Here is a 25,793-nt window from a genome sequence, read left to right on the forward strand (position 1 = left end):
CTCGTCCAGATGTGGCGTATAGCATGTAGTCTAAGCTGGGGAATCTCTGCTTTCTTGTTTCACTCCTTCTGTTTCTTTCCTCTATTCTGTATTTGAGGTATTCCTTGACTGCTCCTGCCGGTCCCCATTCACTTTCATTGAATGGAAGAAGAGAGCAGTCTGAACATACTGCAAAACATCTTCTGTTTCATACAAGAAAGTCATATGGTTTTGGAATAAGATTGGCATACAAAAATAATGACAGTATTAAATTTGGGTGAACCATCATTTTAAATCTGTAATTTTTGAATACTACTGATTCTGCAAAAAATGTTTGAGTACTGCAACTAAATTAGCATTAAAATCCATCATATAATATGAATTAGCTTCTATTTTTTTTTAAAACTATATAAATAAAGAATGGGATAATTCTAATCAATTTCAACATTGCTTGAAAATCATTTCAATCATTTTTTCAAAAATGTCAACTCCTTCAACAGTTGCCAGGAGTAACTTTGTCCGTTATCATTTTCCCCCTCAAGTTAGTGTACTTGACAACTATCAATTAAATATTTAAGCTTAAAATGAACTGAGACCCAATGTGTGAAGAAAACTGAAGAAAAAAAAAATCAAGGTAAATTTTACTTGTAAGCAAATTTTTATTGCGTGTCATTTTCAGTCAAGCTTTCTTTTTGTAATACTATGCAAAAAGGTCTATTTAATTAAATATTAAGCATGTGTATTAAGTAAAAAAATTAAATGCAAGCCATGAAATCAGCCTTAGCAAGTCAAATGTGTGCAATTATATTTTTAGAGTCATTTTATTTAATCCAAAAATAGCATGTATTACCATAATAGAAGGATATTAAGTAGGCTCATTTGAAATGTGTGTGGAAGTGATTTGCAGCGAATTAAATCAAGGCGTTTCTGCTTTAGCAAAAATATGAGCGGAGCATCAGAGTGTGCACTAACGAATTCCTGTTAACTTTCATTTCTCTCTTTTCATCATTACTGCCTCCTGAAAACGTAGCACTTACTCTAATGGGACTTTTTTAACATTTAGGTGTTTCACATTGTGTTGAAGGACATTTAAATGGATGCGACCGAAAAGACTATCGTTCACCTGAAATGTCAAAACGCACTGACCAATAACAGTGCGGATCGATTGTGAGGCCCCGCCCACTCCATCCGCATCTCCGTTTAAATGATGTTCTCATGCTTTTCTGTCTAATTTGGACTGTTCGTCTTTGGAGTACCTCACTGTCGCAGGACTCTCCAAACCCTAACTTTCCAAATCGCGGCATTTCTTCATCAGCCTTGTGAGTATGCAGCGATATTACTAATACTGTATTATATATTTCATTGTACTCATTTAGTTGTGTAGGCTATTGCTTACAGAGGCTTTCAGATAGGCTATGTAAATCATCTGACTTAATGCCAGTAGGTTAAGTTGATACAGTGTGCCAAAAATGTGCTTGGGTTCTGAGCTGTGTGAGAAAAACAGTAATCTTTCACTGAATCAACATTTAACTACTTTGAAAGATGTGTTTGACAGTTGTTCATTCAGTTAATTTATGCCACCATTAAACTGATATTTTACTCAAAATTTAAATTTTGTCAACATTTACTCACCCTCATATTATTCCAAACTTGACTGTATGACTAATTTGTTTTCGTTGAAACATAAAAATACATGAATGTCAGGATGTTAGTTCTTGGCAGCCTCAGTCACCATTCACTTTCATTGTATCTTGTTTTCCATACAATGAAAGTGAATGGTGACCGTCTTTCTGCCAAATTTCATCTGTGCTCTACTTAAGAAATAACTTCTAGTGGGTCTGGAACAGAATGAAGATGAGTAAATGATGACAGAATCGTATTTTATCGTACAACTCGTGCATCTCTGACTTTCTATTCAAAACATCATCATAAAGTATCTTGTGAGCTGAAGTGTGAAAACATACTATCCATCCATTTTTTTAAGCATCATTTTGACATCAGCTGAGTCTGTCATAGGAAATGGTTAAAGAAAGTGCGTAGAATGAGAGAAGCAGTGAGCTTGACAAACCAAAGAGTTTCCTGTTCTCCAAATATGGTTGTCAAATGCAGCTTTCGGCTGAACGTTGTGGTGAACAGACAGAGTCAACTGACTGTCCTCTCGTTTCCCATTGAAGTGATGGCATGCATTGATAGCAGCTAACCATAGACAATAGTGTGATGAAGTCTACGAAGAAGAATCGTGATCTTGTAACAAAGTGCAAGGGAAGTAGTCATTGACTGTGTCATCATTTATCCATTAATGTCTTGATAACATAAACATTCTTAAGAGGCATTCTGAAAGAGTAATGAGGGTTTAAAGAGATTTAAAGAGATTATCACCTAAACATTATTACCATATAGAATAAAAGATAATCTCATCCGCCATGTCTTTCCAAAAAAATGCTGGGTTGTTTTTCAACCCATGTTTGGGTCAAATATGGACAAACCCAACCGTTGGTTTAAATTAACCTAGGTTTAAACTGTTTAATTTAAACCAGTGGTTGGGTTTGTCCATTATGGACCCAAACATAGGTTGAAACAACCCAGCATTTGTTTTAAATGTTTTAGAGTGGATAGTTTTCTTTCTTTTATGGAATTTTAAAAGAATAATCTCTGCACTTTTCTCAATAACATTAAAGTAACTGAGCTGTAAAGGGATCCAAAAAGCATATGTATCATACATGTGACCCATACAACATATGCAGTGAAATTCACTTTTTGTATTCAACAGAAAAAAACAAGTCAGAAAGGTTTAGAACTACATGCAGGTGAATAAATAACAACAGAGTTTTCATTTATGGGGAAAACGTTCCCTTATGTGTGCCTTTTATAAATCAAACCGTTGTATTCCATTAGATACATTTCTGACAGCTTTTTTGGAATATATTTTATAATAATGATAAAAGGGGTTGTGCATGTAGCAGAAGTGAGTTTTAATCTGGCTTAGCAGAAAAAGGAAGTTTAACAATTATATTGGTTAGATCGTTAGACCTAGCAAGTTTTTACCAGTTTACTTGCAGCTATCCTTTAATGGTGAATCAGTTTAGCTGTGTTTTTGACTTTAGCACATTTGTAGTCTATCTTTAGACTGCTTACCTGATTATCACTCTAATGATTTAACACATTTTTGCATCACCTGACAGACTCCTACTTGAACTCTTGTTTATTTCTTCAAACCAGTAGCTGGACTACTGTCTTAACAGTTTAATCCACTCTTATCAAACAATCAATGTGTGTTTTGGAGAGAAAAAAGTTGCCATTAATGGCAACATGTTGTTTAAATGTGCCTGAACTAGGAAGCATTATATTCCGTATATATTGTCATTGCAACAGCTTTTAAAGCTGGTGCCGCTGACCTGGTCTGAACATCCATCTCAATATAAATGTTAATAAAAGAGACTGAAATTACACAGCTGCTCATGAGAAAAAGAAGAAAAAAAAGAGGAGGAGGAGTAGAGAAGAGAGGAGGAAACTTTTCACAGGACCGGGGGTCACAAAAATCCATCCGCACAACATGGTCACATGATTTTCTGGGCTGTAGGCCCATTTGAACACAGGCCAAGGACCCTGATTTGTGCTACCTTTTACTTCTGCCATGTAAAAAAAGAAAATGTTAAAATTTCTTTGAAATAAAACAGCCTTAATTTATTTAGGTAGGATTTGCAGTATGTTTGCAGTGGAGCTCCTGATCCATAAAAAACATCATTGAAAACTCGGATGAGTCTCAAGTGCTGAAATGAAGGAGCTTCCCAAAAAAAGGGGGCTGTGAATCTATGCACAGGACACAGGAAATTCCCACTTTTAATTAAATCAGCTTATCATAGAGAAACTTTGTTTGTTTGTCTCGCTCCCAAACAATTACGGAGCATTTAAATGACCCTTTTCCCTCCGTTGTTTTTTCAATGGATGATTTTTGTCATCATTCGGACAAAAGAATGTGGACTGAAAAACTGGTGGTAGAAAAAGAAGCATTTAAGAGATTCGCATTTCATAAACTCTAAATGTTGTATCTTTTAAACATGTTTATGTCGTATGGTCTTTTTTTCTACAGCACAGACTCTGAAGAAACTTCAGTCATTCTCCATGTTTTAATTGAGCAAGTGCAACACCGGTTTTAGATATTATGCACATTTCTTGCAAATTTGCTGCTGGCTGTACAATTTTAAAATTTAGAATTTAATTCTGCAGTTTATTTTATTTTTAAATTAACTTTTTGTTAGAAAGTCAGTAAGTGGGAACAATATTTTCCTGTTTTTGTTGGACTATTAGACCATACAATGTAAATGTACAAACAATTGGTTATAAATGGAGGAGGAAATCGGTTCATATCTAAGGCGTAGCTCGGATATTGTTTCCCAAAATTGCTTTTAAAGCTCTGGGCTTGCATGAACTCCAAAGCTGCACCTGCTGTTTGCCAACTGTACTGTACTCGAAAATACTTGTGTAAACTTCCCTATATCAGCCACCCAGAGGAAAAGAAGGGTGGGGGAAAGTGGCAGGAAAATTAGACCCCTGACTGTCCCTGCCTAATGTTATCATTTTGGAGTAAACTGTGAGTCCGACTGGAGGCATACTATTCCCTATAAGGGCTTTGTTTGGGAGTTCACTTGCTTCTGCTGTTTAGGTCCACAGAGCGTCCACTGACTCGAAGGCAGCCTTATATGGTCATCGCAGCACGGGACCACAGCTGAACACCAAAAGAAACAAGAAAAACAGCATTTGCTGTGGAGATTGTCACATAATCATATACGTTTTATCCAGTAGGATATGGTTTGTACCATTTTTGGTCAGACTGAGGGATTGTTTGATCAATACAGACAACATTTTGATATTTCCCAGGCATTTTTCTCATCCTTTCATCTAAATAGTGGTGTCCCCTGTGACTTATGTAATGTTTGTTTAGGAAGAGGGTTTGTTTGATTGGTGAAATTGGCAACTTGGTACACTGTGGCAATAGTGAATTGCGACCACATCCAAAAATCGTCCATAGAGTGTTTGTTGGATGTTACATATTCCACTGATAGTTGGCCATTACACTGTCTAATGACATTAGATGACTCTCTAATCAGATTCTGTTTTGAGTTACATGAATCACTTAAATGACAGCCTATATTTTCTATTTAAAATGGTGACTTACTGTATGATTTAACAAAAAGTTTTTCGTTTAGTTGGTCACATCTTACCTCGCACTCTTTCACCAAAGCGTCACACTGGCATTTGTGTATGGTTACGGCGAACAGTAAAGCCTGATTTCTTTTATTTGATATGCCATCTCAACCGATTTGATTTTGACAAGCGCTAAAATATCAAATAATGGAGATGACAATTTGCCCATCAAAAATATAAAATGTAAAAAACCTAACTTTTAAATATTTTCAAATATCAGATATTGGGGATGGGCAATTTGGTCATAATTCTCTATTGTTGGGGGGACCTCAATGTCTGTGGTGGTGGTTACAGCCCTGCCTTTTGCAACTTTTATTTAATTAAAGTCTATTGCACAGATCCAATATTGTTGCCAATATTGTTTACATTTAGAAAGAAAAAATTGTGTTTAAAAATCTGTTTTTTCCTCTTAAATTTGTAGTTATCTTAACCCAGCACCAAAATGACGAAAAAGGGCTTGAGTGAGGACGAGAAATTCCTTTTCACCGACAAAGACTTCATTAACAGCCCCGTCGCACAGGCAGATTGGACAGCCAAAAAGCTGGTGTGGGTCCCCTCTGAGAAACATGGTTTTGAGTCGGCCTGCATCAAAGAGGAACATGGTGATGAGGTCCTGGTGGAGCTGGCGGACAACGGAAAGAAAATCACAGTCAACAAGGATGACATCCAGAAGATGAACCCACCCAAGTTCAGCAAGGTGGAGGATATGGCGGAGCTCACCTGCCTGAATGAAGCATCTGTTCTGCACAACCTGAGGGAGAGATACTACTCAGGGCTCATCTATGTAAGTATGCCTCAGTGCTTTTAAATAATATTAAAAATTATAATAATTGCTTAGTAAATTATAATTAACATGCTCTCTAATTTATAAAGTTGACTTAGGGTCAGTGACTGGCCGGATGTTTTTTGTTGGTAATTTATAAAAAAAAATACATTGAAATGCAATTCATACATACAGTGACTTCAATACACCTCTTATGTGATAAGTGTGTGATACAACTGACAAGATATCATAAAAGCCTGATTGAAAGGATGAAATGCTTCAAAAGAAACCCTTAAGTACCCTTATTAGTGTGTGTGTGTGTGTGTATATCACACTTTACACTCTCGTGTATTCAAGGTGCAAGAAAAATTTTATTTTTTTGCTTGATGTTACACAACATTACATTTTCAGAGTCATTAAAATGTTGAAAATGTTATAAATGTTTCAAGCTCAAATGAAATCAACATTTATAGGAGTATATTTAATATTAATATTTTTATTAATTATCTTGGACACTCACATCTGTCATTGACCCCCTGCTGACATTACTATTACATTACATTGCATAACATTTTATTATCAGCCGATGCATAACATTTAAAAATAACTTTATTGTGGCCGAACCAATACAAAACAATTTTTGCACTGACAACCATCTAGCTTAAAATGGCATTGATGATTTGCAGTATCTAATGCACTGAAGTGTAAGAAAGAGGAAGTATACATTCCTCAAGAGTGAAAGGTTATATAACTTCCACAGGCCTCCAAACTATGTTTGCACTCTGTTTTGGTAACAAACCATTAGTTACTGACATTTTGCTCTGAGGAAATCTTGGGAAAAGGAGTCTTCCATATGGAATATGCATCGCCTAATCTTTCAAATATTATGAGTAAAATATACAGTCTTAATCCGAACTTCCTTATATTTATATTTTAAGACACTCTATATGACTCAGTACTGTGCTGCCATGTTTCCTTGTCGTCGTTTACCTGATGGATTCATAACACTTCATATACAGTGGAAAATTGAGATGTTATCTTTCTTCAGACATACTCTGGGCTGTTTTGTGTGGTGGTGAACCCCTATAAAATGCTGCCAATCTACTCTGAGAAGATCATTGATATGTACAAAGGCAAAAAGCGCCACGAGGTCCCTCCCCATATCTACTCCATCACAGACAACGCCTATAGGAACATGATGCAAGGTAAGGCCCGCACTGCTAGACATTCGCATATTAAATCATAGCTTGCTTCTCTTTAGATTTGAATGTTTGGATTTCACAATAGCCGTTGTCTTGGAAACTTCCAACGCTAGTGAATCCGAAAGGCATTTTTATTTCAATAATTGGCAACAGAACAGTTTAGAATCACTTTATAACAACGAATGTCATTTATGTTTGTTGAAATGGAGTGTGACAGCTCATGTTAACAGGTCCGTCAGTGGTGTGAGGGGTGCATGCACACATGTGCCAGCAGGTCACACATCTAATGCCATTTTAAACACTTTAAAAAAACAGCTGTTGTTACCCGCAGAAGTTTGAAGCAATATTAGTGAGTGAAATTAGGTGTTAAATGAAAAGAAGAACCACAAGATATTTTACACCCCAGACTCACAGCTTTTAGCATGGTCAAAGGTGTTGCTAATGAAGTTGTTGATGCATCAATTCATCGAGAAAAGATAAGTGCTTAAGATAAAACAAAACCTTTGTGCAAAGTTTGCAATGGAAAATTTCAGAAACTGTTATCTCATAAGAAACAGTTAAACTTGCAAAAAAATTGCTTTCAAAAAGCAGAAGTAGGAAAGTGTGCTGTCAAGCTGTTCCTCAAGAGTAATTCTGCTCAGTCCACTCATGCTTACATTAGACATGTGCTGAAAAAACATGCTTAAACCATGTACATGTCCTTATTCATGCAGATCATACCTAAATGTTGTTCACAGTGAGACTCATTTCCTGCTATATGAAGAGAGATAATTTATTGTTCACATAGCACAAAATGTGTCCAGTTATAGCACCTAAAAACCACATGAGGGCAAATTTAAATTCTGTCATTAATTACTCACCCTAATGACGTTCTAAACCCGTAAGACTTTCGTTCATCTTTAGAACACAAATGAAGATATTTTTGATGAAATCTGAGATATTTCTGTCCATCCATTAACAGATACTAAAATTTGGACTCGACCGCTAAATTCATATGGATTAAATTTACGATCTCTTTTTGGAGCTTCAAATTGGTAGTTGTGTAGCTGTCAATCGAGGGACAGAAAGCTCTCAGATTTTATCAAAAAGATCTTCCTTTGTGTTCCAAAGATGAACGAAAGTCTTATGGGTCTAACATGTTTTGAGGGCTTCTTGTAGTGGCAATATCTTGAACTGTTACACTTGATGGCATGAGTAAAAATCCAACATGATCAAGCATGAGTGCCAGTGTTCACATTCCTGCTCAGGGGCTTAAACTGATCTTCCTTTGAAGTCCAGCAAGGTTTCCATGCTCAACCAAATGTGAAATGGTGTAGCCTTGTCGTAAATCAAAACTTTAGGAGCCCATATTGGATAGAATGGAAAATAATAGAAATGCTTTAAAGTATGGTATATTTATTGCATTACATCTATTGGATTTGAAAGCACAACTTTCTACTAGCTTGGATAAAACAATACCTGTGCATCTTGCTTTTTGTCAAACATTCTGGCTGAGGTGCAGTTTCCCCATCGGTGTGTTTAGATTTGGTTTTCTGCCTCCCGAATGCCTCGATTCGTGCCTTAATTAGGAAGAAACAAGGGAACAGACTTCATGTTTTATGTGGAAACCTGCCCAGCTTAAGTCATATCCAAAGTGAGCAATAGCATTGTGTTTACAACAGAAGAAGGTTCTATAGTACATGAGCAGAACAGGCGAGCTCACATTCAGCTGATTTGCTGGTTTGGCGTCCGTCCAGTCTCCAGGATCATAGATAAGAACCAAACTCTGTTTGAATTTAATCTACAAATTCATTGGCTTAGAATTGGTTAGAGAGGATCGTATTTTGTTTGACTTGATCAAAATACAAATTTGATAAATGATCTAATAATAGACGGCATTTTATTTCATTCGGTGGTGTACGGTTAGGATTAGAAAACCTTAAATGGAGCCAAGATCATCTGAGAAGGTTTTCAGGTTCTAATTTTAGCAGCATGAATCAATGATTGTCCCATTGCTGAACTCAGTAAGAATTGAGTTGCAACTCCCAAAAGAATACTGGAGTCAGTTTTTCTTTCTCAGCAAATCAAATTGCTGCACTAAAACATCAAAGATGATTAGATTATGTTCATTATTCAATGTTGTAATGACAATGGTATTTGATCATACACCATTTCACATGGCAGGAACTTGACTTAAAGTGACCGTGAAATCAAAATCGACAAGTCTTGTTTTTTTTTTTTATGAAATATTGCATTATTTATTATAAATGATTTATCCATGCACATAGTTATGTGCTCTCGCAACCTTTAATCAAAATAACTTCCCCTCCCACTTTCAGTGACATCTCTGCTCTTCTCTGATGATGTGTTTACTGGCGGGAGGGCGGGGCAACCTGTCACTCACATTAGATCGACCAATATCAAACCACAACGATCCAATCAATTCCTGATGGACAAAATCAAGCCCTGTCCTACTTTTTTTAAAAGAAGCCATTTAATTTGAATAATAGGGAAAAAAAGACTATCTCAACTTCCATTTCATGCCGACTTTAAGAAAAAAGTTATTTTTTCTAGGCTTAAAAGCAGACCATATGTATTTCATGATGTTCAAAAATGATATGGTATATTCTCTTGCAGTTTCCATGAGCACCAGCCTGACAGTTACCTTAGGCCGCTGTAATGTCTGTCTTTTCTTTCTACAGATCGAGAGGACCAGTCTATCCTTTGCACGTGAGTATTTTCATTGTTTTATTTTACATCACTGCAGTAACTGCTTTTAAACTAACTGGCTTTTAAGCAATGCTTCTCAACCAGGACTTCCATGGAGGGCTGCAGGATGTTTAAATGGATACATTTTTAATTTATTTAAGCAATCAAACTCTAATCTAAATTAAAATGCTAAAAAAAACACATAAAATAATGTAAACCATAATCATACTTTCTCTCTCTACTAAGCTTAATAATGTATTATGTTGTTCTAATTGAAGAACAAGCAGTTCTTGAAATTTGCAATCACAAAATGAATAATTTTGTATTAATTTAATAGCTAGCACTTTATTTAAATAGTCCACTTTAAACATTCTACTAACTATAAGTTGCAACTACATTTTAACTAGCAGTCATTATAGTAATAGTAGACTGTCTGCTTAAGATCTGCTTACACTTTATTTGTATATTCCCCAACAGACATTCTTCTGACAAAAAGTAACTTTGCAAGTATATGTTAACTTGTTCTACAAACCCATAACCTAACCTAACAGTCTACTAATACTCTAATGACAGTTAGTTGACATGTTGCAAAGTTACATTGTAGAATGTCTAAAGTGGACCATCGAAATTGTAACCCATTTAATATATCAGTATTCCCATTTTCTGTTAATAAAAAAGTTCGAAAACAAGCAGCTTTGTCACAATTACAGCAGAAACACCAGAAATATCTTATATGAGGAAAAACATCCTTACAAACAGAGTATGGTAAAGTTAAACTTAATTGACTGAAGTCATGAAGAGAAGAGCGCTGAGAATCCAGTGTTTGTTTGCGATAACACCAGCGCCTTGTAAAGCCTGTTTTATGCTTCTGCGTCGAATCGACGGCGTACCCCCGCAGACCCCTCTGCATCGCCGCGAACCCCTCTCCGACCCCTCCGCCATAGCTCGACGTGCACCTCCAAAAAATTGTAACTACGCGTCGAGGCGACGCAGACTGCAAGGGCTGTGATTGGTCAGATGCACGCAACCTTACGCAGAACCATAAAACGGCCACGACGCCGTAGGAGTGACGGCGTAGCTACGCCGTGGAGTTGACGCAGAAGCATAATGAGGCCTTAAGCCTGTTTTATGCTTCTGCGTCGAATCGACGGCGTATCCCCGCAGACCCCTCTGCGTCGCCGCGAACCCCTCCGCTGTAGCTCGACGTGCACCTCCAAAAAATTGTAACTACGCGTCAAGGCGACGTAGACCACAAGGGCTGTGATTGGTCAGATGCACCGCGATGCAACTCAACCTGACGCAGAACCATAAAACGGCCACGACGCCGTAGGAGTGATGACGTAGCTACGCCGTGGAGTTGACGCAGAAGCATAATGAGGCCTTTAGATGCTTTAATTTTGAAGGTGCCTTTCATGTATTCTCTGCTCCCTTTGATATCCTACATTCCTGTGCAGGCACTTAATATAAATAATAAAAATGGTGTTTGAAATGGATTTTTTAAGTTATAGCATTGCAGTCCCTTTTTGTTAAGTCAATGACTGACTGAACAAGAAGGCAGATGTGTTAGCTTTCAGACACATCTAAAGGTTATCTAATGTCATCTGACAGTGGTTAATACTGTTTACATCCCTGAATAAAGGGATTTAACGGGCAGTCGTGGCTTAACAGTTAGAGACTCTAACCCGAAAGTTGCAGGTTCGATTCTCAATACCGGCAGGAAAATGTTAGCTTAGAAATCTAGACGCACCCTAGCGGCAGCAAAAATTATTTTGCAGCAAAGTGTGGTCTAGCAACAATCCGTTGGCATTCGAGCTGGAAAAACCAAACTCTGGTCAGGCTAATCACATCGTGTATAGAGTTGGTGGGCGGGCTTAACATAATGACGGCAGAGTTGTGACGGTTCCCCCACGTGATTTCCATAGGTGATCTGCTACTTGAAAACAAAGAAGATGCTGCTGGCGAACAGCGGTCTTTCGCTTTGGCCGCGACTCTGGATGATTTGGAGTTAAGAGAACGTCACTTAAGTCATTCTTAAAAAAGGAAGATGTGTTCGGAGTTTTGACGACCGGATACGGCAAAAGTTTAATATATCAACTAGCTCCGCTGATGGAAAAACGCATGGGACTCATTCAGCCACAGCCGTTCGTTGCTCTGGTTGGTTGTATCGCTGTCCTATTGCATGCAGAGGGAATTTGAAAGACAACCGTTTATCCCGCCCCTCGGATTGAAGTATGCCAATTGGGAGTTCCCAGACCTAACAACTTGATAAAATGTAGGATGGGGAGTGAATGAATGCTCTTTTCCCCCTTAATATCTACGACTTGAGGTGCCCTTGAGCAAGGCATCTAATACCCAGTCGCTCCTCGAGCGCCGCAGCACATGGCTGCCCACGGTTTGTAGTGTGTGTTCACTATTCACTGCTCCTAATGTGTGTGCACTAACTTGGATGGGTTGAATGCAGAGGACAAATTCCAAGTATGGGTTAACATTCTTGAACTTCATGTCACTTTTAAAGTTAACAGTTTGACAAATTAAGACTAATGTTAAATCTGGAACTCACTCTTATAAGTTCCTTCTAGTATAATATTCAACAATTAAAAAGACGACATCTTTCAAATATAAACATTATGATTAATAGACATAATTTAAACTAAGAGTCCTTCTACTATGACCTTTTTGTTCCAAAATGTCCTTAGCACTGGGAACGAGGCAGATGAACCCAAGGGTCATGTCTCTTCAGAGTCGACCTACTCGCAGGAAATGTGGCCCCTGCCCTGATTCTAAATCCAGATCATCTTGCATGTTGACTTCATTTGTGTTTGTTTTCCCGAGTCATTATTGGACATTTGGTCTGCGTCTGTAGAGGTGCTAAAAAAAATAGCTGAAATAGCTGTCATAGTATTGAATAGACATAAGGTGATCTTTATAGGCAATATCATTGTTTCACATTTGTGTGATAATTAAACAGCTGTGAAATTTGAAGATGTTAAAATAAAATGTTGTTGATGCAATGCGTCAGTGTAACTTCCTCTGAGTGTGGAGTAGGAAATTGAAGCCATTTAAACTGCTCTTGGGCAACTGTTGCTAAGGCATAGAATTATCTGATGACATCAGGATGTTTCCGCATAGCCCAACTTTCCCATAAAGACACTTTTTTAAGCCGCCTCAAAGTTTTTTTTATTATCATATGATTCATTTGGGAATAACCACCCAAAGTTAAAACACATGGACTGTTAAACTGTTAAAAACACATTGATTGTTAAAAAACAGTGATCTGAAGCAAAAATCTACGTGTTTTCCCATACCTCTTATCTAATGCGGTGTATGGGAATTGTCCAATATTTCAATCACCATTTGTTTACATTGTTGGCAACAGTGACTGTCTGTGATCATCATGAATTTTACTATATCTTATCATAAATGGTAAAAAAAAACTGTGGATCTACAAACATTGCTGTATAAAGTTCTCCATTAAATGGCTTTACTGATCTGAGGGCTTCCTGCTCCTGCCAGAGAATCAGCCCTTCGGCTGCACAGGGCCTGTGGATCCCAGACTCGGTTTTCCTAATATGGAAATGTTAGCGTGTCAGCATGAAGGCTCAGTAATATCTCCCTCGTATCATAGAAGGCGATAGTGCACTGTAAGCTCTTGTAACAAAGTAAATTATAGATGATGAAAAATATATATTTTTATATAAAATTTAGTTTAATTTCTGTCTTTGTTGCATGCATGCATATTTTTTAAACACTATTAATTTTGTTTAGACTACCATTTAAAAGTTTGGGTTTTTTCTTTTGAAAGACAGCGATACATCAAATTGATCAAAATTGACAGTAAATACTTTTAAATTGTTAAAATTTCATGTTTCTAAGTATCATGTCACAATGAAGACTGTAATGATGCTGAAAATTCAGTAAATACACTTTAAAATATAGAAAAAAGTTCATTTAAATTTGAAATATTAATTTACAATATTATTGTTTTTACTGTATTTTTATCAAATAAATGCTGGCTTCGTGAGTATTAGAGAGTATTAACCAAATCGTAAAACCTATACTTACCTGTAATGCTGGTGTTTTGATGCCTTGCAAACACTGGTACTTCCATTACTAGTATTATTCAATGAAAGAAAACACAGTTTTGTCATTCAGTGTTGTTTTTTTCCTAGTGGTGAATCAGGTGCTGGGAAGACAGAAAACACCAAGAAAGTCATCCAGTATTTGGCTGTAGTGGCCTCGTCCCACAAAGGCAAGAAAGACACAAGCGCTGTAAGTATGAACGCTCTGGAAAAACTCTTTCTCTCTTTGATAACCTCTGTCTTCTCCTCAAGCCAGTGCTTATGGGTTCAGTCATCATTTTTATGCTTTGCCCTTGCTTTGACCCTGTTCCTTCAGATCAGAGTCTGGCATTTTGAATCCTCTAATAATGACTTGAGTAATGATGTGCAGTAATGAATCACAAGGTCATATTGTGAACAGATAAGAACACCTTTTCGGTATCATATTCAATTTAGCACAAGATTATGCTGGCTATGATTTTGTCTAATACCAAAATATGATTTGCTATTGAGCCTTTAGTATCTCAAGCAAATAAAGACTTCTACAGATGGAGAACCAGTGAATGCAACAGAATGCCCTTAGTTTGCATTCATCTAATGACAATTTCCTTAATTAATTTCCTCAAATAGCAACAATCAGGACAACAGTTTGCCTATGTGAGTAAAAAGGACTGTGAAAAATTTCTTCTTGTGTGGGTTTGTCAGTTTGCATGCTTGAGTTTCTCACTGAGAGTGACATTAGACTAGTCTTACATGGAGGGACTATCTGAATAAACCACCTGTACGGCTACTGTTCAAATGATTGTAGACAAACAGTGTGCCAAAAAGCCTGAGTGTTCGCATGGTGTTTAAAAAAAATGGTACACTGAAATAATAATATCAAGATTATGTCGTTAGAGCACGTGGAGCCATTCCCCCATCTGAGATGTGGTTAACTTTTTCTTTGCCAGAGCGGATGCCTGGCATTGAAATGGTCTTTCTGAGCACAGTGTGTGTGCATGCCAATTTATAGCCTTTTTAATTGACAATCTCATATCTTTTCCCGTTTTTCCTTGATCACTTGCATCACTTGTCAAGCTCATATGTGTGTGCATTAGGAATATAAATCCCACCTCAATGTAGATCTGCGTTTAATGCGTACTTATGAGGTACGACACAGGAAACAAAAATATATGTGCACATTATAGCGGTTTTTATGACATTTTATGCATAACAGCCATGCATATGAGCTTAAAAGAGATGCCCATAATAGTTATGTTCTTGGTTCCTTTAAAAGTAGTTTTGTTACTTGAATGCACTACTTCGAAAATTACTAAACACTTCTTTTACATACTAGTCCTCTGAAAAGTACAAGGTTGAAATTATTAGTTCTTCTTTCAGTTAAACGTAAATAAGGTTAATTGCATGTGAGCGAGAGAGAACACCTGAGTATGTGAGTGGAGTGAATCGACAGCTATTTCCAGTCAAACTCCACACTGGGTTTTTCATTTCCCGCTCGTCGTTCATCCTCCACTCACTGATGAAAGAAACCCGCTCCGAGTTTACTTTATTTGTTCTATTGTATTCTTTCTGTACATTTCTTTAGCATCATGAAGATTTCGAATTTTGAATAGACTACTTATCTGGAAGAAGATTGGATTTTTAGTTTAATGTAAAAGAAACACTTGGTCGACAACTTTAAATTTCCCCACACTTTATCATTAATTTTTACTAAACATTTTTTTATTTTTGTCTGACTATATTTCACAAATCACATATTATTTTTCGCAGAGGTGGACAAAGTAAACAACTTCCTTACTTGAGTGGAAGTAAAGATACTACTGGTCAAATATTACTCCATTACAAGTAAAAGTTGTAAAGACCTATTTTTACTTAAGTAAAAGTACAGAAGTACTCGTTTTTAAAAGTATCAAAAGTAAATGTCAATGTATTGTTTTATTATTGTTGCATTGCTGTATGTAATACTTACCGTACCTTATGCCTCTGAATCTATGCCTGCCTACCTACCCTCATATCAATATCAGATTTATTTCCATAATGCAGTTCCAGTAGTGGGATTGGATGTGAGATTGAATAAGTGTACTCAATAACGTCCACAATGGTTTCGGACAAATGTTCCCTCAAATAGTGCCCTATTTAGAGTTTTTTGGCTTTTAGTATGAATATGTTAGCCTTACTGTTATCTATAAGCTAGTGTGCTCTAAAACAATGACAAAATTTGCATTTAAAAGACCAAACCCAACGTTGAAAATGAAAATCAGGTTGATGTCAGAATCCAACGTCAGATTGACATTAATCTCCAATTTTGGACAGACGTTGTATTATGGTTGAAAATGAAAATCGAGTTGACGTCAGAAACCAACATCAGTAGGGTTCTGACATCAACCTGACTTTCATTTCCAACCAAAATTCAAAGTCCGTCCGACGTCGGGTTCTGACGTCAAACCGACTTTCATTTCCAACCAAAATGCAACCCCTGCAACCAAAATCATCCACTGACTGATGTTACTACTTTCTACTCAAGGACCTTGACAGAAATGTATTGGAGTAAAAAGTACGATATTTGTCTTTCAAATGTAGTGAAGTTAAAGTAAAAAGTTTCCGGAAAAAATAATACTCAAGTAAAGTACAGATACACAAAAAGTATACTTAAGTACAGTACTAAAGTAAATGTTCTTTCTTACTGTCCACCTCTGCGAGTGCATAATAGTATATTAAAATAGTTTAAAATGTGTTGAATACTTATTATGTAATTGCATTGTGGGTTATTAATGTGTTATGTTCACAATGTCAGCAAGGTCAGAATGATCTTGGCACAAGAGAAAACACGTATGCCCTGACTTTCAAAAATATCGCAGCTCCACTCCGCACCTCTCACATACTCTGAACGGCTCTCTATAGACCAATGAAACTGTCATCTGTTAGTTAATATGCCTCTCTCTCTGCCCTGAGACCAATGAAAGAAGCTGTCGAACTTAGCCAAGTGCTTTAAGAATGTTTATACAGTCTTCACTCTGTCCTCTTTCTTCCCAGCAATCTCTCTGTCAACAGACTCTCTGTCTCCATCATTCTAAAAGTTCCTCTTTCTACTTCTTTTCTTGTTTACTTTATTTGTCTTTGTCAGTGTCTGATGCTATCAGCGATCTTCTTTCCCTCTCAGCAGCAAGCTGCCTCTGGTAGATATCTTTTTCTTTTCTTTTTTTTCTTTTTTTTGATGCTCGTAAGAAAGTAATTGAGAGTCTGTGTCACGGTTAAAAGTTTTTTCTGCTTCATTTAAGTCTAAAAATTAGAATCTAAGGCCCTGTTTACACCTGGAATTAAGATGCGTTTTGGTCGATCGGATCACAATTGGACAACCCTAAATACAGGTGTAAACGAGGTCTATAACACTTTGAACTTGTCCACTTTTGACCACTTTCATAGGTAAAACGCATAAGAAAACGCATTTGACCGGATTGCTTTCGTAGTGTGGTCGAATGTGTTCGACCAAGCCACAAAAGACTGTCTAGTGACCTAATGCGTAAACATTATGTGAAGCTAGCCAGACAAGATTTAAACTTTTATCGGCAGGAGACCCAAGTTTGGTTGGAAGAGGAAAAACGAACCAAGGACAAAGTTCTCTCACCATTCCTGATTTCTAACATGCGTTTCGGCGTCAGAGCAGAAACGAAAGTTCTGGTCGTGTTCATATGTAAATTGCTTATTTGTCCATTAGATCGAAATATCTGAAAAAGCCCATACATTTACCTGCCTATAGACCCTCCCCTCGAAGAAATCAGGACAAAAGTGGTCAAAAGTGGACAAAAGAGACGTATTAAAACACCAAGTGTAAACCTATATGTCTCCATCATCTACTTGTGATCCGATCGACCAAAACGCATCTTAATACCAGGTGTAAACATGGCCTAATTATGCTGTGTGAACCACAGGCAGCACTATTCTCTCTAAGAACTTGGTGTTTCATCCCACAGATTAACTTCTATCTTGTTAAGAGAACTCTTAAACATCTATGGGCCTAATTGAGATCCATTTCATGAACCCTATTACAATGTCCTCTCTCCCCGTGCTTAGTATTCCAGACTGACCTCAACTGCTCCTCTTGATATCCTTGTACGAGGTGGACATGGCAGGCTTGAGATTTAGCAGCTAGTAGAATATCACTCTTTTGATCTAAGGGGATTATGCCAATCTAAATTGACATGACCTAATGTGCTTTGCACTGTTGAAGGAACTTGCATCTTAAATATTGCTTCAGGCCTTTGAAGAAATAATTTGCACCTAAATGTATTAAACTTCACATTTTTTACCTGCCAAACATTTATAGTTAAATGTTGCATTGTATAGAGTACACAATGTAACAAAGAAGAGCCTTTTCATCTGAGTTCTTTTGTTTTATTCCAATCTTGTAGCATGTCCCCTTCTCATTTTTTCCTCCTTGACTTGTTTTCTATGGAATGGTTCTCATTACTTTTTAACCCTGGTACTGTAGGGTGAGCTGGAAAAGCAACTACTGCAGGCCAATCCAATTCTAGAGGCCTTCGGTAATGCCAAGACCATCAAGAATGACAACTCTTCCCGATTCGTAAGTTTGCAAATTTTATATGATAGCAGATGTAACTAAAATAACCAAGACTGTATCTAATGTATGGACTCAAAATCTTTTCTTCACAGGGCAAATTCATCCGCATTAACTTTGATGTGACAGGTTACATTGTTGGAGCCAACATAGAGACCTGTATCCTTTAAGACTTAATATATAGGCCATGTACTGATGCAGATTAATCGTACAACGTGAATTATTAAACAATTCAATTATTTATTATTTTTAACATTTTAATTCTGCAGAGTTTAACCTTAATGTCGAAACCACTTCAGATCTGTTGGAGAAATCTCGCTGTATCAGACAAGCAAAAACAGAAAGAGCCTTCCACATCTTCTACTACATGGTAGCAGGAACAAAGGACAAATTACGCGGTAAGTGGAGACACCTCAATGTGTTCAAACATATTGGCATATGGTGACAGTTTTTCAGCTTGACTCATCAGATCTTTACCTAATGACCGACAGACTAAGATTTCTAAATGCAAAACTGTTTTGAAATGTTCTTGTATCAATGCCATTCTTGCTGGGATATGTCATGATTTTTATTCTCTATCGGCAGAGGAGCTTTTACTCGAAAACTTCAACAAGTACCGTTTCCTCTCGGCTGGCCATGTTCAGGTTCCAGGCAACCAAGATGATGAGATGTATGATGAAACCATGGAGGCCATGGATATCATGGGCTTCACTGTTGAAGAAAGAACAGGTATCAAATGCAATAAAATATACACATGGTATACACATTTTCTGCTTATTTTTACCAACATATGAGCTCAAAATGAAGAGCTTTTCTAGTCTTTGAAAAGATAATCAATTCTGAGAAATTATTTTTGTCAGATGTCCTCAAAGTAGTCTCAACTGTGCTGCAGTTGGGTAACATTGAGTTCAAGAAAGAGAGGAACCAGGAACAGGCTACCATGCCGGACAACACAGGTCAGACTCCTTTGGGAAAATGGCAAATGAAAGACATCTCAGGCTAATATAAATCATTATTACAAACCTAAATTACTGTTGAAATGTGTCTCATTCTCAGCTGCCCAGAAAGTTTGCCATCTCCAAGGCATTAATGTGACGGACTTCACAAGAGCCATTCTGACGCCACGTATTAAAGTGGGTCGTGAGGTTGTGCAAAAGGCCCAAACTAAAGAACAGGTGAAGAGAGAGAGTTTATAGTTGTGCTGCGATGTTGTGGAATTTGTGTAATGTTACTCAGGTCTGTAATGAAACTGGAAAACTGCACGATTATCATTATGGAAGGACGTACAGTATTACCAAAAATATTTTTTTCCTTTTCAGGCTGATTTTGCCACTGAAGCCTTAGCTAAAGCTATGTATGAACGTTTGTTCCGTTGGATCCTTCTAAGAGTTAATAAGGCACTGGACAAGACGAAACGTCAGGGTGCCTCTTTCCTGGGGATCTTGGACATTGCTGGCTTTGAGATCTTCGAGGTTTGGACAAATTTAAAGGAAAGAATTAAATTTGGTAAACAACATCTGTAAAGTGTTAGTGCAAATGGCATACTGTATTTCTCCTTTAGGACAATTCCTTTGAGCAACTCTGCATCAACTACACCAACGAGAAGCTCCAGCAGCTGTTCAACCACACCATGTTCATCCTGGAGCAGGAGGAGTACCAGCGTGAAGGCATCGAATGGAACTTCATTGACTTCGGGCTAGATTTGCAACCTTGCATTGAGCTTATTGAAAGGCCGGTAAGTTTTTGTGTGTGTTGATTTGCAGGAACAGAATGATTCTTATTCTCTGCTGTTTTGAACTGAACCAACTGCTTCTTGCAGAAATTTGGTTAATAATAATGACAATAAGAATGTATTTTCATTTAATACATTTGGCTTGATGGCTGGAACAGGCATTCTTTTGGTATCAAATTCTTTAGGCTGAAATTATGATGTCTTATTTTTACAGTACTGCCAGTAATGTCACTCACGTTTACTGAAACTCCTCCACAGAACAATCCTCCAGGCATCCTGGCTCTGTTGGATGAAGAGTGTTGGTTTCCAAAGGCAACAGATGTTTCCTTTGTGGAGAAACTTTGCAACACTCACGTTAATCATACTAAGTTTGCTAAACCTAAGCAACTGAAGGACAAGACAGAATTCTCTGTGCTTCACTATGCTGGACGGGTGAGTTTTGAAAGATATATTTACTGATTTACATGTGGACAATATCGTGATCCAGATAATAATAACCCAAGGAATACAGACTCTGGGTCAAATACACTACACAGTTTTGCCACTTTTATATGCAGCATTTCAGCACATGTCTCAATCACTGAGCAGTCGCAATCGTGTTTAACTAGGCTTAATGCACTGAAGTAGCAGTGCAGAGTATTTACATCAAGTCATTGTCTGTGCAACCACACCTTTTTTCTATGTAAATTAGACTCACTTTAGATTGCAAAATAGGCCATTGTGCTGTGCAAATAATGTCAAGCTTGAATTTTGTGGTCATTTATACCTTTATTGTATGAAACGTAAAAAAAAATGCAGACAGGGCATCATTGGGCACAGCTAATTCTTCCCTCTGTATTGAATATCATTACCCAAACCTACTCTTGCTCAATTAGGTGGACTACAATGCCACATCATGGTTGACCAAGAACATGGACCCTTTAAATGACAATGTTACATCACTCCTGAATAATTCCTCCAATCTATTTGTGCAAGATCTGTGGAAGGATGGTCAGTATGAGCAACGCATGCTTCTTATATCTCGTCTAAATGTCTAAAAACTAAATATATAGTTGATAAAAATGGTTTATAAAAAAGGCAAATCAGTCAATTGCGACCACTTAATTATTGGTAAACATGTTCTCACTTTTTTGTTTTGGTGAATCAAAGCAGAATATTGGCAAGTATAACTGAGATAAGAATAATGGCTGATATCTTCTATATTTTCTGTTTCTCAGCTGACCGTGTGGTTGGATTGGAAACCATTGCCAAGATGTCCGACAGCTTTGCACCTAGTGCCTCTAAGACCAAGAAGGGAATGTTCCGTACTGTGGGTCAGCTTTACAAAGAGTCTCTGGCTAAGCTAATGACAACATTGCACAACACGCAGCCAAACTTTGTCCGTTGCATTATCCCCAACCATGAGAAACGGGTAAGTCACTATTGCATACCATGTTAAAATTGGCAGTGCCCATGTTGTTTGGGCAAAGGGTACATTATCAGACTAGTTGTGTTAAAGGTACATTTTTCACCTGCAGGCAGGAAAGCTGGATGCCCACCTGGTTCTTGAACAGTTGAGATGTAACGGTGTGCTTGAAGGTATTCGTATCTGCCGCCAAGGATTCCCCAACAGAATTGTCTTCCAAGAGTTCCGGCAGCGGTGGGTAGCTCATGTCATTTTATATGGAGCTTTTCATTTAGAGACTCATTGACTTCTCTAACGGCATATCAACTGTAAAAACAGTATATAATACTCTAGAACAGTTCTTTTTCAAACTTGTCCTGCGGACCCCACACCACTGCACATTTTGGATGTCTCCCTTATCTAAAATGCCTGACTCTACTCACTAGCTCATAGACTTGCACTGCGTCTGAAATCGAATGCTTCCCTACTATTAGTAAGCAAAAAACAGTACACCAAAAGAGAAGTATTTCCGAATGCATAGTATTCGAGAAAAAAAAGAAGGTGCAAAGTCATCGGATGACCTACTACTTCCGCTTAGATTCTGAAGTGTGCTTTCGATTGACACTTTATTATCCCTGTGAGACCATGGAAGGAGATTTATGAATGGAACTGAAGCAGCGCAACTGACACTGGTAGGTCATGTGACAGCATTGGCGGGCCGTGCATTTCACACCTAGGCCTTCAGTGGTGTTCAACCTGAATTAATAAATTGTAATAGTGTAGCAGTGCACAGACTCTCTATAATTCTCATGAAATTGCTGTTTTTATGTTGCACCGGCAGTTATTGGGTTAATGCGGTGAGCTCGGAAAAGGCCGGTAGAGAGAAACGAGCGAGTGAGTTCGGCTTGTGCGTTAGTGTTCAGTTGTTCTTGCGTTCCGATTATAAGTTCAGAAGCAGAGCCTCCCTTTTCTTGTCGTTCAAGGGTTACAGTCCCTTGTTAGACGTTACAATAGTATTAATGTTTGAAAAAAAAAATGAAGTTTCGATCATACATTTCCAAGAAAAATTAAGAAGAAAATCAGCGGGGGCAAAAAAAACCATTATACTCACCAAAACTACTGATTTATTGATTTTTTACACAAAATCCATCCTAATTTCTTTCCTCAAAAAGACTTCAAAAAGGTTATCTGTGCGTTTCAGTCCCAACAACCTTTTCTACCGCCATAGAGACTGATGCTGAAAATTGAGTCTGTCCCGTCGCATTTCTGGCATAAGTTTTACTTCGCTTTAGGGCTGAGAGTGTCTGCTAAACATAAGCAGTGGACACAGGGACAGTCACAGCAAAACATGTTGGTGTGTACAGCTGTCCCATGCTCTCACACAGAGTTTTGAAAGAAATCAATGAGATCAGCTGGACTTTTGCCTTCAAAATCAGACCTGGCATACATCACATTCAGTCAGTAATACATGTACTGTGCTCTGACCATTCAATCAAAGCATGAGAAAATGCCGACGTTATTGTACACCATCTAGATGGCCCCAGTGCAGTCAAAGCGAAATCTGATTGGCTGATTAAATCTGACTGATTATCTGATTGGTTAAAGCAACAGTTTCATTGCCATTCATTTTAAGCTACAGGCGCCAGCACTATTGATTCTGAAGGCCTCAAGGCAGATTTCTTTAGCCACATGATGGCAGAAATATAATTAAATAAAAGCTCTAACATAAACATTCACTACTGGAAGCAGCCAACCAAGAGAAAATCTATGAAATTCAGAGAATTGACTATTTGGAATATTTTAAAACTCATTCATGGAAAAAATATATTAAAGTGCAAGTCAGTGATTCTGATAGTGTTTAGGCCAGCAGAGAAGGCCTTGCTGGCCCTGACGGCCCACCACTGCCCGACAATAGCAACATGGAGGATGTAGTATGTCCGAATTTCATTCATACTACCCATATTCATACTACATAGATTGTACTTTTTAACTGTCGCAAAGTAAATTCAAATTCCAATGTATACCTTCTCAGACACTACGCGATTTCTGACGCAGCGTTGAATTGGGTGTGGCCAATAAAGGAGACATACAAAATGTGTTTGAAAAGCACTGCTCTAGAATCACATTGAAAGATGTGAAAAAATACATCCCTACCTGGATTTAGATTTGCAGTTCAATACAAGTGTGGTGTTTATGTTGTGCCAACTTTATTGCATGGTACAGGTATGTTATGCAATTCTCTTTATTTTACCTTGACGTAAAGATATGAGATCTTGGCAGCGAATGCTATTCCAAAGGGCTTCATGGATGGCAAGCAGGCCTGCTGTCTCATGGTAAGATATGATACAATGAAATCTTGTTAAAGAGCATCATACAACAATAATGATGTAAAAGCTTTTTTTTTTTTATACCTAACCCTTTCTGTAGATCAAGCACCTAGACCTGGACCCAAACCTGTATCGTATTGGTCAGAGCAAAATCTTCTTCCGCACAGGAGTCCTGGCCCAGCTGGAAGAGGAGCGTGATCTAAAGATTACGGTCATAATCATTGCCTTCCAGGCACAGGCCAGGGGATTCCTAGCTAGAAAGTGAGTTAAATTTACAAATAAAGTATTTTACAAAAACGTATTATGCAATTTGAGTTATTCATATATAAAACCGTGTGTAGGGCCTTTGCTAAGAGGCAGCAACAGCTGACAGCTATGAAGGTGATCCAGAGGAACTGTGCTGCTTATCTAAAACTCAGGAACTGGCAGTGGTGGAGACTCTTCACCAAGGTGAGACATTTCTTAGATTCTGAATTTCTTATCTATTGAACAATGTGACTATAAACATAGTTTATATTTCCTGTGACACAACTGGTTGAAAATGGTGCTAACGTGCTAACAATTTGTTTCTAGCAAAAACACTTGTCTATGTTACATCGTAACACATTTCCCTCAATGCCCACAGGTAAAGCCTCTCCTGCAGGTGACACGCCAAGAGGAGGAGATGAGTCTGAAGGATGAGGAGCTCCAAAGGGCCAAAGAATCTTCACAAAAATTTGAAATTGAGCTAAAAGACATTTCACTGAAACACACGCAGGTATGCTGACATCCTTATGTTGTCCTTTTGCATTAAATGCCAATTCATTAAACACTGATTACAAACAATATTATCCTTCCATCTGCAGCTTATGGAAGAAAGGAACGAGCTCCAGGAGAAATTGCAGGCTGAGACGGAGCTCTATGCAGAGGCAGAGGAAATGAGAGTACGGTTAGCTAGCAAGAAACAAGAACTTGAGGAAATCTTGCATGAGATGGAGGCCAGGTTGGAAGAAGAGGAGGATCGTGGTGCAGCCCTACAAATGGAAAAGAAGAAAATGCATGACCAGATCAGAGTAGGTTATCATCTATTGGTTTTCATTCACAGGCTACCAGTACTTCTTCGAATTCTGTCCTTAGATTAAACTCTACCATTTAGTCTCTCTCTTATCTCTCAATGAATGTTCTAAGGATCTTGAGGAACATCTTGAAGAAGAAGAGGATGCTCGTCAGAAGCTGCAACTGGAGAAGGTTACATGTGATGCCAAGATCAAAAAGTTAGAGGATGATATCCTGGTGATGGAGGACCATAACAACAAATTACAGAAGGTTTGACTTCAAACAAGATGGCATATTTTGGCGGTGGTGGTGGAAATTTAGGTGTACTCAATTTTAAGTACTCTGTTTGCAGGAGAGGAAGCTTCTAGAAGAAAGGGTTGCAGATTATAGCTCAAACCTAGCTGAAGAAGAAGAAAAATCTAAAAACCTGACAAAGCTGAAGAATAAGCATGAGTCAATGATCTCAGAACTGGAGGGTTTGTCCATTATTTACTTTTGATATATAATGATAACGTTTGTCTGGAAATTAATCACAATAATGTCTGATTACTGATTGACTCTGTTATAAGTGATAATATATGTTTTTTTTAATCATAGTGCGCTTGAAAAAAGAGGAGAAGACTCGACAGGAGCTAGACAAAGCCAAAAGAAAGTTGGAGGGTGAATCAAATGACCTTCAGGAGCAGATTGCTGAACTTCAAGCTCAGATTGCTGATCTGAAAGCCCAGCTTGCTAAGAAAGAGGAGGAGCTTCAGGCTGCACTGGCACGGTATACTTATAGCAATTTTTCGTCTATTAAGCTAATTTGGAGGTGCTTTCATTTCATATTTCACAAACCTATAGT

General features: G+C 37.8%; 1 protein-coding gene across 4 annotated transcripts in view; it reads left to right on the forward strand.

Moving 5' to 3' along the window:
* The first annotated feature begins 869 nt into the window (after window positions 1-869).
* Window positions 870-25,793, forward strand: part of myh11a (myosin, heavy chain 11a, smooth muscle) — a 35,207-nt gene continuing 10,283 nt past the window's right edge. For 2 of the 4 annotated variants that reach the window (XM_077199569.1, XM_077199566.1), the window contains exons 1-25: window positions 937-1,298; window positions 5,606-5,968; window positions 6,996-7,152; window positions 9,831-9,858; window positions 14,007-14,106; window positions 18,385-18,477; window positions 18,567-18,630; window positions 18,771-18,869; window positions 19,057-19,200; window positions 19,332-19,427; window positions 19,528-19,646; window positions 19,791-19,943; window positions 20,033-20,206; window positions 20,462-20,635; window positions 21,079-21,193; window positions 21,421-21,614; window positions 21,721-21,842; window positions 23,851-23,920; window positions 24,015-24,175; window positions 24,256-24,364; window positions 24,540-24,671; window positions 24,760-24,966; window positions 25,082-25,219; window positions 25,302-25,425; window positions 25,547-25,718. In XM_077199569.1, the coding sequence (XP_077055684.1) occupies window positions 5,627-5,968; window positions 6,996-7,152; window positions 9,831-9,858; window positions 14,007-14,106; window positions 18,385-18,477; window positions 18,567-18,630; window positions 18,771-18,869; window positions 19,057-19,200; window positions 19,332-19,427; window positions 19,528-19,646; window positions 19,791-19,943; window positions 20,033-20,206; window positions 20,462-20,635; window positions 21,079-21,193; window positions 21,421-21,614; window positions 21,721-21,842; window positions 23,851-23,920; window positions 24,015-24,175; window positions 24,256-24,364; window positions 24,540-24,671; window positions 24,760-24,966; window positions 25,082-25,219; window positions 25,302-25,425; window positions 25,547-25,718 (3,287 nt within the window). In that variant the 5' untranslated portion in view covers window positions 937-1,298; window positions 5,606-5,626. Of the gene's footprint in view, window positions 1,299-5,605; window positions 5,969-6,995; window positions 7,153-9,830; window positions 9,859-14,006; window positions 14,107-14,525; window positions 14,553-18,384; window positions 18,478-18,566; window positions 18,631-18,770; window positions 18,870-19,056; window positions 19,201-19,331; window positions 19,428-19,527; window positions 19,647-19,790; window positions 19,944-20,032; window positions 20,207-20,461; window positions 20,636-21,078; window positions 21,194-21,420; window positions 21,615-21,720; window positions 21,843-23,850; window positions 23,921-24,014; window positions 24,176-24,255; window positions 24,365-24,539; window positions 24,672-24,759; window positions 24,967-25,081; window positions 25,220-25,301; window positions 25,426-25,546; window positions 25,719-25,793 lie in introns of all 4 variants that reach the window. The other 2 variants (XM_077199565.1, XM_077199567.1) reach the window with 2 other exon arrangements.

The sequence above is a fragment of the Siphateles boraxobius genome, unplaced genomic scaffold, assembly GCF_051911475.1.
Source record: "Siphateles boraxobius isolate OS27281-9 unplaced genomic scaffold, OSU_SipBor_1 41, whole genome shotgun sequence".
Classification (NCBI taxonomy): domain Eukaryota; kingdom Metazoa; phylum Chordata; class Actinopteri; order Cypriniformes; family Leuciscidae; genus Siphateles; species Siphateles boraxobius.